Source organism: Schistocerca piceifrons, chromosome 2, assembly GCF_021461385.2.
Source record: "Schistocerca piceifrons isolate TAMUIC-IGC-003096 chromosome 2, iqSchPice1.1, whole genome shotgun sequence".
Lineage (NCBI taxonomy): Eukaryota > Metazoa > Arthropoda > Insecta > Orthoptera > Acrididae > Schistocerca > Schistocerca piceifrons.
Genome location: NC_060139.1, coordinates 384,736,450 through 384,749,273, shown reverse-complemented (window position 1 = coordinate 384,749,273; position 12,824 = coordinate 384,736,450). Strand labels below are relative to the sequence as shown.

Below are 12,824 nucleotides of genomic sequence, written 5' to 3'. Positions count from 1 at the left end.
AGTAGCCTGAGACCACTTAGGTTGCACATCACAGTGGGAGGTACACCCACCCTCCCTCCAAAATCCCCCTTGACACCAAACACAGAGGTGCATTAAGCGTTAAATTTTGTTAAAAAATATGCTTTCCTTCAGGAAACGGGACACTGGTAGTTGCTAACACATCATTCACAAATATCCAATGTAATGAGGTAGACAGGTTGACTGCTTGTCTTGTATCAGCCATCGGGGCGCACTCGGTGAGAATATGGGCATTCATGAGAGGACTACCTCTATTGCACTGAGGGGAGAGTCCTCTTAAAGTGGTCACTAAGTCATCTTTCCAAGAGGCATGAAGAGAAGTATGCCATGCCTTGTTGGTGCCCTTAATTGCCCTAGGCTTATTGAAAGCTGTGGTAGCCTGCTATTCCACATCCTAGGTTTTCAAAATGTGATGTTGCAGTTGCAATAATAAGCCTGGGCCTGGTACTTCAAGTTTGTCTGCTGTGGTTGCTAATTTATCAGTGTGTTCATTTCCCAGAAATACCCATGTAGCTCGGTGACCAGATGAATGTTACTATCATACAAGAGCTGTGGAGGTCAACTAATACATCTTGGACATAAGCAACCAAAAAGTTTTTGAGGTAGCACTGAACAGGCCTCATAAGCAGCTCATTGAGTCATTACAAACCAGGAAGTTGTTTGTGGCAAGAGTTTTAATGTACCACACAGCCTGTGATAATGGTGACCAACTCTGCAGGATATACACTGCATGCAGTCTGCAGGTAATACTTCCCATGTCGCCTCGTGTGTGCAAAAGCAAAAGTGACCCTCTCACTGACTTTCGATCCATCTATGTAGATGCATATTGAATCTGAGTAATCAAGGAGAACCATATGGAACAGGCATCTGCGAATGGTAAGATCAGCATTTTTCTTAGGCCACAAAAGAGTTCTACCCAAATCAGAGGACTGTGTGCATACCACAGGGGGTGCTGGGAGGGAACTCTATGAACACACACAAGAGGGGGCAGTTGGAGGTCCTCGCATAGGACCCCCAATTGTATCCCAATTGATCTACCAATTTTTGGATGGTTCGTAAACAGTCTGAACTGCTGGTTGTGAAATGGAGCCCAGTAACATAGATGGGTAGGCATCTAACAGAGTGTGACTGCATAGCTCATAAAGAGTTGTTGGCATCTGGTCCTCTGTGTTGGAGTACCGGTTTCCATCAACAGGCAGTCTACAGGGCTCATACGGAAAGATCCGGTCACCAACTGCACACTCCTATGATGGACAGCAGTCTAACAAGCTCAGTACTGATGGTGCTGCCAACCCGTAAGTAACATATCCATAGTCCAGCCAGGATAAAATCAAAGCACTGTGAATTGCAGAAAAAACATGTGGTCTGTGCCCCAGGTAACCATGTTTACTTTCTGCCAAATAAAAGATCTCAGAATCTGAAAGTTTCAACAGCTTCAATTAACTGGTTACCGAGGTAAAGTTCTGGGTGTGGGTGCGCAGTCCCAAGTCTACAAAAGTTCATGACACGAGTTTTCACGGAAGAAAATTGACATTCCTAATTAAGGGCCCAGTTATGTACTTACAGTATGGCCCCTCAGAAACTGGTGCTCTGCAGTGCACAATGATGTGAAGCTGTAATACAGGTAAAGGTCGTCCACATACAGTGACAGTGAGACAGTGGGTTCCACTCCATTCATGATACCACTGACAGTGATGTCGAAGAGTGTTACACTCAAGACCAATCTTTGAGGGATCTCAGTTTCCTGTACATGTTGGTCATTGAGGGCTGGATCTATCTGGACCCAAAACGGCCTGGGGGATACAAAATTCTGGGTAATAATTGGGTCAGCAGCCCCAGAAGACACACTCATGCAGAGAAGACAGAAGTGATGGTGCCAGGTTGCATTGCACACATTCTGCTGATCGAAGACCACAACAGACTGGCACTAGAGATGCCTGTGATCCCTGCCAAATGCAAGTGAAAAACCAAAGAATGTGTTTATGCATTTGATTATGGATTTTACGGAGCCTAGCAGCTGTGTCGTGACACTCACTCACCAAAAGTGTTATGGAACTCCCATTAACTAAATGGAACATTGTAAGATTCCAGGCCTTGTGCACAGAAGGGTATATAGTTCAGCTCTGCTAGGCACTTCCAAATCAGCAAGTTACGATGCAGACACTTTGGCGAAGTGTACTACAAAACGTTCAGCAATGACTGCAAGATTAGTACAGACATCACCGCTGAAGGAGATTCCAGAAACTATAGTGGATGGTGGGTGGTTGCACATGTGGCAGACTGTAGTCCATACTTGAGACGATGGGGTGTGAACTCTCATAGGTGATACATATTGTTCCCAACACTCCTTCTCATTCTTTTCTGTTTAAAATTGTTTCTTCATCTGAAGTCCCTAGAATGCAATTAAATGTTACACAGACAGGTGGAACGTGTGTCATTGGAGTGCCCTTTGGCACACACTGATAGCCAGGTCACCACAGCACTGATTTATAGCGACATGGGCCTGAAGAATAAGGTATCGAAGCTTCTGCTTCCATTGGTCATTTGAGAAAGAGAGAGTGATAGGAAAGTGGTCATCGTTGCAGAGGTTGTCATGGACAGACCTTTGGATCAATTGTGAGATGTTTGGCTGCAGACAGTAAGTTCCATCGGCCGCACTGAAATTTGTTACAGCTCCAGAACAGCTACAGTAGGTAGACTCTTAGTTCTGAAATTAACTATTCCATTATTTGGCCCCTGCTAGGTATGTTTTCACTTCCCCACAGAGGACTGTGGGCATTTAAGTCTCCCAAGTAGAAGGAAAGATGGAGGCAGCTGTTCCACCAATTCCAAGAGCTTGTGATATGGTACAAATCAGTCAGGCAGGTAGGTAGGTAGGTAGGTAGGTAGGTAGGTAGGTAGATAGATATTACAGACTGTTACCCTACCTGACAGGCAAACACAAGCAGCCATAGTTTCTAATACAGGGGTTAGCGGCACCTGCTCACTGAAAGTGTAGACCCTTCCAGGCAACCTCTTGGTGTTAATGCAATTTTTACTGTAGAATCTGTTGTATTTAATAGTAGAGAGTTGGATTTCTGAGAATCGTGTTTCCTGAAGCGCCACACTAACTGCAGATTAAGTAACCATTAACTGGTGGAAACTGGCCAGGTGGTGATGGTAGGCATTACAGCTCCACCGAAGGAATGTCAGATTAGTGTCTGAGAAAGCAGTGAACAGGAAACATAAGTAAAAATTATGTTGCTTCTGAGTCATGTGCCACCTGAATGTGAGAGTCTTCATTGGTATTCACAGGACGGACTCTGACGGAATGGGGGCCGGACTGACCACAACAGCAGAATTCAGTTTAACTTTCGATTTATCCTTCTTATCACTGTGAGGTTTTAGTTTCTACAAGGATTTTCCAGTTGTGACTTCTGGGATATAAGAGGACCATTCTCCTCTGTGACCCACAGCCTACAGCTCTATCACCAACTGGTTGGTGGTAAACTGCACGTCTGTTTTGTTCTGGGTAGGGGCATCTTACTGGTGTTCTATTTCCTGATGATGCTAGAGGCATCTCCAGTTGCACCACTGGGTGGTCAGCACTGATGCTGTGGTATTAGGGGTCAAGGGAGCCGTTGTCCCCTCCCCTCAATTGAAAAACAGGTACTGGCTTGCATCTAGGGTCAGTAATTGCCATTTGAGAATTTGGCATCCCACTAGGTGTGGATTTTGATACACTGCTTGCAAAATTAGACATCAGATCGATCAAGTGGAGTTGTTCAAGGTTTTTTTTAGCATTCTAATAAGCAGGTGGTAAAGCATTCTGTATTTCTGGATTTTCTTCTCCCTCTTGAAAACTGTCACTGAATGAGGGAGATGGCATTCTGGTAAGTTTACACACATAGGGGGTTGATCACAAGGGCTCCCCTCATGCTTTGTCCTGGCACACACCCCACAAGTAGCCTCATTAGTGCACCAAGAGGGCATGTGTTCAAACCTTTGGGACCTAAATCAACTCACAAGGTCAGGAAAATATGGCCTGACGTCACACAATTACATTAACTTTCTAAGGTAAAAGATTTCCACCAAAGACTAGAATGAAATCTACACTGTCCACCCTGTTAGTCTTACGATATCTCTGGATGTGATGAACGAAATGGACTCCACACCATTCTTCCACACCACTCTACGTGAGCACTGTATTCTTCATCTGTTTGCTGCATCAGATCTCGAAGGAAGATGATATCTTGAATTCTGTTGACTTTGTTATGAGGAGAGATGGTTCTGTTAAACCCCCAAACTTGTTGCACACTTGAAGTGCCTGTGATTGTGCAGCATTTAATGTTTCAGTCAACAAAGATCCATTTCTCATCTTCTCTATTGCACCACTTCTCCAAACCAACCCTCAGCATTTTCAATGAGAAGCAATGGCTTCATTGTTGCAAAAAATTTTCCCTCTGTTCTGGAGCACATCAAGAAAGGGATGAAATGTCCACCTCCATTTCTCCTAGCCTGATTCTCATCCCACAGCATAGCCAAAGATGCAAATGATATGGAGTCACAATCCTCTGTATTAAAATCTTGCTTTCTGTCTGCTATGATGGCTGTGTTGGCATGGCCACTGGTATGGGCGACTTAGAGCTATTTCACTGTGGATTATCCACCTGATGCCACGCCACAGGAGGTTCTCCCCATGGGCACCACACTCCCTTGGCAAAGGCAACCGGGCATATGAGTTATTGCCTGAAGTTCCAGTCCACAGATTGGGGAGGCACCTTCTCCTCGGCATACATGGGAAAGGAGGGTTACTTCTCAGGCATTGGCATTGTGATCACTGTATTGGTAGGGGGCTACAACTGTGAGGATATACAAAAATCGTCACCCCCGCCACAACAGATTGGCTACTGTGCTGGATTTTGGGTACAAACATAATCCAGTCTGATAATAGGTGCATAAGGTCTTTGTGCATGGTGGGATAGAGCATGCCACACATAAGATATCCTTTCCTAAACGGCTTTAAATTCTGTGAAATTTACAAAAGTAAGGGTCAAATCCTTTTAGTTGTGTATCACCCACCCTGATGCCATTCACTCCTCAGAGGCTCTCCCCATGGGTGTCAGCCAACCACGGCAAAGGCTACCTGGCATTGGAGCTGTTGTCCATAGTCCCAGTATCCCAGGTTGGAGAGGCACCCACTCCTCAGCATAAACGGGGAGGTTGCAGCTCAGGAATGAGCAATGCAATCCCCGCATTGGCATGGGACTACAACCTTGAGGACACATGATGAGCCCTCCCCGCCTCGCCACAATGGATTGGCTAACACACTGAATTTAAGGTGCGAACATAAATCTAGCCACTATGTGCCATGACTTTCTGCACCTATTATTAGTAATAGGTGCAGAAGGTCATGGCACAATGTGGTTAGATTATGCACTACATAAAGTATCTTTCCGCAAAGAGCTTGCACTTCTGTGAAATTTAGAAAAGTCAAGGTCGAACAGTTTGGACAAGTCACCCAGAACCCCAGATCAGGGGAGACATACCATCCAGTAAGTATACAAAACCACAAAAGGTGTTTGTTGGATTAGTGTAACAAGTTTGTGCCATCGCAAATCATAACATGTCTATGGAAGACGCATTGCCCTGTTACAGCGACCTTTGTTGGCTATTCATTGTATGTGTGGCATTTATGCTCTGTGATCTCTTCTGTACCACATAGATAGTTTAGACTGCATATATTTTCCTGCACTGGTAGGGGGATGTGGTAGATTCCTGATCCAGGGAGTCCAAGGTCAATCTTGACTGACCCCAACAAGGCTTTCAGCACTTGTCTTTCAGCAGCTCTGGAGCTTCTGACTGAGTGAAGAAGACCTCATTATGAGCTTCAATGTAGTGTCTCTCTTTACAAGGTTACCCTTAATAGACTACCTAGGATTTGTGTGAAAAAAGTTTGGGCCAGTGCTACTGAAACTGTTCAAGCTCATGTTAACGTCAGCTTGCTTTCTGTTCAATCAAAATTACTACCAACAAACAGACAAGAGTGGCGATGGACTCCCCAGTATCACCAGTAGTGGCCACAATTAAAGTTCCAGTTTCAAAACACTGTAGAAAGAGAGCCACTTCTCAGAATGATGTCAAATTTGAACAGCACATTTTGGTGCATAGGAAAAAAATAGAAACGAGTGTATTGCATTGTTGGCCAGGAGGCCCCATCCGGGGAAGTTCACCCGCCAAGTGCATGTGCAAGTGCACCACGGAACAAAAAAATAAATAATAATAATAATAATAATAATAATAATAATAATAATAATAATAATAATATTGCTCAACAGGTGCCGTTATAAGTGTCAGGACACGCACACCGACAGATGTGGGGCACACAGCTGTTCCTCAGTTTGAATCTGAGACACCCAATGTGACTGTCTCCATGAAGGATCACACACTGCTGGTTAAGTAGCTCTGCAAAAGTTCTGGACACTTGGGGGTATGAGAAAAGGCACTGCTCCAATGTCTGCTAAGTGTCTGGGGAAAATGATAACAAAATTCAAAACGACAGGTTCTTTTGAAATGAAACGTGGCAGAGGGAGGAAAGCAGTTGATCTGACATTTGTCAAAGATGTGGCCATAGTACTGCAGGAGGGGTGAAGCAGTGGAGTGCAAACATGTAGTGGATGAAAAATTGCCCCGATGTTGGACATGCCTGCAAGCATGGTGCATAAAATCCTACAAAAAATCCTGCACTGCTATCCATACAAAATCACAGATGTTGGAAGTTGCTTCCTGCCGACTCGCCAGCAAGATAAATATTCGCTCTGGAACTTTTTTCTCATGTCAAAGTAGACAATTAAAGCCCATGGAGTATTCTGTGGATAGATAAAGCCCATTTCCATCTCCAAAGACATGTCAATACGCAGAATTGCAGAATATGGGCAACAGAAAATCTGCACACACATCAACCAGTACCACCTTATTTAGTAATGGTGACTGTGAGGTGTGGGTTTACGGCATTATTTATCTTAGGGCATATTTTTCCGAGGAGATGAGTCCTGCAGGTTCTGTTACCTGTACATCACTAGTAAATGCTATGAGAGTCTTTTGTGAATCAAAGTCATTCCAACCCTCCAACAGCATGGATGTGTGAGCAGAATAACTTTTACCCAAGATGGGGCTTTTCTGCACTTTGCACAGCCTGACAGCCACTGAAGCATCTGCTGCAGTGGCATTTTGGAAATGATAGAATTATCAGGCATCATCTCCCTGCGGCCTAGTCATCTAGATCACCTGATCTTCATCTACGTTGACTTCGGGTTGTGAGGTTTCTGAAAGATATTGTGTTCCGTGCTCAAATTACGAATGTGGCTGAACTGAAGGCATACATTTTGTAACACAATCTGAATGTGCCCCCAAGACACTGCAGTCTTTACGGAACATGTGGTTTCTCAATTTCAACTTGTGGCAGAAAACAGTGGGCAATATAATGAACATGTCTTGTGCCAGTCTAACAACAAAGAGAAACTGATGTCATCTTGCTTTTTATGCGGTTTTTGGTTCCAGGACAATCAAAAACTTATGTCATTTTGCTTTTCATGTGGTTTTTGGACTCAGGGCAATTAAAAACCCATTTTTCCCACCCAAAGTGGTATGACCTTGCCATGGTTGATGAGCTTCCCTAACTAACATGCAGTCATGTACAATGAACAATACAGATGGTGTAGCAACTCAAACCATAGCCGCCACATTGTGATTCATCTGTCACTTGTAGCCGACATTATTTGTGTTAATGCACTTACTGTGCCAATATGATCCTGTTCACATCTGATGTCATTCTGATTGTTGATTCTCTTTCTACAGCACTTTGAAACTGGAACTTTAATTATGGACACCCTGTATCTATGGAGGTATTAGAAGAAGAAACCCTAGAGTCAGCAGTCTACAACCCCTCGTGCTTTTTTAAATATGTGAACAGTGCGCTTGTAATCTGGCTGCACAAACAACATCATCTGCAAGACTGCTTGCAACACCTCAATTCTCTGCACCAAAACAACAAACAGTGTCTACCGTAAACTGGTGCATACGGGATTGTACTTGTATACCTCTAGCTGTCATGCTCCTTCACAATGAGAAGGTGTCCGAAGCACAGTAGTGCACAGAACATGTGAAATCTTAGACTAAGACAGTCTGGCTGCCAAATAGAAACACCTAAAGACTATGATCCTCGCAAATGTTTACAGCAACCACAACATGCTATAAGAACAAATAAGCTGATGCCACAGCTTGCTGAGGCTGTCAGGTTGCAATCATCCAATACACCAGAAACATATCGACAAAAATCAGAAGAATACTCTGGAACAATAACATCAAGATGTGTTCCGCCCACCAGCCAAGGCGAAAGCCTTGTTGGGGTCAGCCCAGGATGACCTAGGACTCTTGAAACTGCAAGTTTATCGCATCCCCTGCCAGTGTTGGAAAATATATGTAGATCAGACTATCCAGACAGTACAGGACAGATGCACGGAGCATAAACAGCACAAAGACAACAAACAGCTGACAAATTCTGCTCTGTAGCAGAGAATTGAAGCTCCCACAGAAACGTCATGAATTGTGATGGCACCAGAATTATTGCAACAATATTCTAAAAGAGGCTGTAGAGGTCTAGCTATACAACAAAGTAATACATAAAGATAATGGTTTTTAGTTAAATGAGGACTGGGACCCAGGCCTCATCATGATCAAAGCACGGCAGCAGTCTGCGTGAAAATCTGCTCCCATCACGGCAAGTGACAAGACGGAAGACACATTGTCGCTCCACAAGCAGAAAACTGTCAGTCAATGGTGGCAGTGGGACTGAGGACACTGGATCATGCCCCAGTGGGGTGCTTCTCCCACCACTGTACCAGGCCACACCTGGAGGTAGCTGATTTGAGGCCACAGGAGGGAGGAGGGGCACAGGGGGAGGTGGAGGAGTTGGGGGGACGCAATGCCCAATGGGGGTGAGTCATCAGCAACAACTGAAGATGGCAAGAAATCAGCTTATCACAATATTGCACCTTCTGGACAACACCACATGGCTGAATACTTGAGAAACATTCAAAATATTCTTACGCTACAAAAATCTAAAATTAAACTGAGAAACAATATTATCTGTATATAAATGAGCTATGAGAGAGAGAAAGAGAGAGAGGGAGAGAGAGAGAGGGAGGGAGGGAGGGAGGGAGGGAGAGAGAGAGAGAGAGAGAGAGAGAGAGAGAGAGAGAGAGAGGGGGGGGGGGGAGAGGGGGGGAGGGGGGGAGGGGGGGAGGGGGGGGGGGAGGGAGGGAGGGAGGGGAGGGAGGGAGGGAGGGAGGGAGGAGGGAGGGAGGGAGGGAGGGAGGGAGGGAGGGAGGGAGGGAGGGAGGGAGGGAGGGAGGGAGGGAGGGAGGGAGGGAGGGAGGGAGGGAGGGAGGGAGGGAGGGAGGGAGGGAGGGAGGGAGGGAGGGAGGGAGGGAGGGAGGGAGGGAGGGAGGGAGGGAGGGAGGGAGGGAGGGAGGGAGGGAGGGAGGGAGGGAGGGAGGGAGGGAGGGAGGGAGGGAGGGAGGGAGGGTGGGAGGGAGGGAGGGAGGGAGGGAGGGAGGGAGGGAGGGAGGGAGGAGGGAGGGAGGGGAGGGAGGGGGGAGGGAGGGAGGGAGGGAGGGAGGGAGGGAGGGTGGGAGGGAGGGAGGGAGGGAGGGAGGGAGGGTGGGTGGGAGGGAGGGAGGGAGGGGGGAGGGTGGGAGGGAGGGTGGGAGGGAGGGGGGAGGGTGGGAGGGGAGGGAGGGAGGGAGGGTGGGTGGGAGGGTGGGAGGGAGGGTGGGGTGGGAGGGAGGGAGGGAGGGTGGGAGGGAGGGAGGGAGGGAGGGAGGGAGGGAGGGAGGGTGGGAGGGAGGGGGGGGTGGGTGGAATTTCTCACAAAGTTGGAATGAAAAGGCTGAAAGTCTCCGCTACCACCTAGAACCCTCTCAAAGACAGCTGTTACTCCGAACTACTTTAGAGTAAATCACAACCAGTTTTACCTGGCTTATTCTGAAATGCAGGGGCTGAGCCAATCCTGTTTGCCCAACTCCTTGGCCTGCAGCAGCACTGAATGTACCACCAGACTGAGTAGTAGTTGTACTGGTTCCACCAAACAGTGATCCTGACAATAAAAAGTAATAACAGAAGGATCAGTGACTATAATCCTCTGGTTTTCAAGCAATTAAATTAGGAATATCTGCTGAAATTATGATTAGAATTATCATCATTTGCAGTCTCCACCAAATTGCTCAGTCTTTTAAATATCCCCTTCCTAAGTGGATAATCCTTTTGTGTGTGTGTGTGTGTGTGTGTGTGTGTGTGTGTGTGTTTTTTTTTTGTTTGTTTTATAGCACTGTTCCCTTATTTACAAATAGCCATTCTCTCAACAAGGTACCATTTTACTAGAGTAATCATTGCAAAAACCTTGCAACTGGGTTTTGTGGGGAGAGGGGGGCAAAAAAGGCCTGCATTTCACTATACACTCATGTAAGCTCCTGTACGGTTATAAAATTAACAAATGGCTCTGAGAACTATGTGACTTAACTTCTGAGGTCATCAGTCACCTAGAACTTCGAACTAATTAAATCGAACTAACCTAAGGACATCACACACATCCATGCCCGAGGCAGGATTCGAATCTGCGACCGTAGCGGTCGCTCGGCTCTAAACTGTAGCGCCTAGAACTGCACGGCCACTCCGGCCGGCTATAAAATTAACAGCTTTACATTGGAGCATTATTTTCTGCATTACGTTCACAACACAAAAATCTCAGAGAAAAAAAGGTGGGCAAAGAAAACAATGGAACAGAGCATTGATTTAATGAGAACAAAGTGTAAAGCTGTTCTCAATCCACAGGTGTTTCCGAACACCACAGTGAGACTGTAGCGCCTAGAACTGCACGGCCACTCCGGCTGGCTATAAAATTAACAGCTGTACATTGGAGCACTATTTTCTGCATTACGTTCACAACACAAAAATCTCAGAGAAAAAAAGGTGTGCAAAAAAAACAATGGAACAGAGCATTGATTTAATGAGAACAAAGTGTAAAGCTGTTCTCAATCCACAGGTGTTTCCAAACACCACAGTGATCTACTAGGCATGCTTCTATTTGGGATGGTATGCCCTTTCCTTCTGACCTGTGAATGGCCTTACCCAGCCAATTATAGTGGGAACCAAGATTTAAATGCGAACTCCCAATCACATTGCAAGTTGGCATTTTTAATCTACAAATTGGTGATATAGGTGAAAGAAGTGATATTTCATTTATTTCTTGCTGGTATACATATAGGTCTGCCACCTATAAATTGAAGCCGTCTGTAATTTTTATTGTTTATGGTAAGTATATGTTTATAATTTTATTTAGTAATTGTTTTCAGAGAGAACATTTTTCAACAAATACACTAAATACTGTAATAACATTACTTACTAACTAAATTTACGTACACACTATCTTAACTACTTGGCAATTAAAATCTTTATCGTTTCATTTACTTGCTTCCCAAGTCAAGTTGATTACAGTTTAGCAGCAGCAGCAGCACCACCAGCAGCAACAACAAAAATGTTTTCACTGATCTGCAACATGTATACATGTTTTCGCATCCACTTTGTGCCACCATCAGCACTGTACGTCCTTTGACACTTAAGTTACCTCCATGACTCCAGAAAGCACAATCTTGCACTCACCATATATTAAAATACCTGAAGGAAAGACTTCACCGATTGGGGTTTTTTGTGATCTGTCTAATCCATTTGACTGTGCAAATCACAGCATTCCTTTGGAGAAACTTAAAGGTTACAGCTTATGAGGTAGCAAGTCATTCACATCATATTTAACAGACAGAAAACAAGAGTAATACCCACCCACACAGCCAAGAGTGTTGAAGCGTCACTTCTCGAATTTGGGAAGGCAAGCCTGTCCTGGATCGAATATGCCTCATAAATTAATTACAAGAGCCGGTGAGCTGACTAGCCTGGATGTAGTTTTTAGACAGTTTTCCACATCCAACTAAGCAAATATCAGTCTGATAAACACAACCCACCTCCAATACATGCTACACAAATATTTAGAAAACATTCTCAAATATGAGCATGGGGGTTTACTGCAGATGCAGACATATGGGGGCACACAAATTCCGTTCCAAAAGTAGTGTTAAGAAGGGCACCCAACCACCAACTGTCACCACATATAAGCATCACCAAAACCGTATAACAGTGCCAACTTCATAGAGAAAAGGGAAAAGACGAGGAAGGAGAAGGAGGAGGAAGAGAAAACAAAGGATCAAGTTTGATAGGTCTTGCAGCCCTCAAGGTGAATCTTCTGAATGGGGCAAATTAGTACTGGGTTTCCAAAAGACTCTTTTCTCTGATCACACCTGTTCTAGATCTCTCAAGTTTTCTAGGCATGATATATTAATGGTATGTTTTGGTTGTTAAGCCAAGTTGCAGATTCCATTTACGCACAATATTTTGATGACCAACCCAGTCATCCTTATCAGGTGCTGCAAGTTATGTTGTTATGCATACTCATTGCCTTGACTCCACTCAGATGGACTCCAGGCAGCACATAAACACATTATCACATATAGTAGCACCTGAAGATGATGACATGACTGTCAGTCATCGACATACTGTCAACATATGGAATCAACGGTTCTTCTGAACACCCAAAGGCTGACCTTCACTCCTGTTCTCTCTATGCAGACACCTTACAATCGCCATCCAAGCTACAGCACATATTCACTGTGAGAGATTTTCAATATTCTCTCTGCTCTCTGGCAGTGTAATTATCCAGT

General features: G+C 45.0%; 1 protein-coding gene across 1 annotated transcript in view; it reads right to left on the bottom strand.

The window, feature by feature from the left end:
- The window catches only part of LOC124774965 (nuclear pore complex protein Nup214-like), a 131,360-nt gene that overhangs the window by 27,987 nt on the left and 90,549 nt on the right, over positions 1-12,824 (bottom strand). The window contains 2 exon segments of the mRNA XM_047249692.1: positions 10,032-10,064; positions 10,067-10,153. Of these exon segments, the coding sequence (XP_047105648.1) occupies positions 10,032-10,064; positions 10,067-10,153 (120 nt within the window).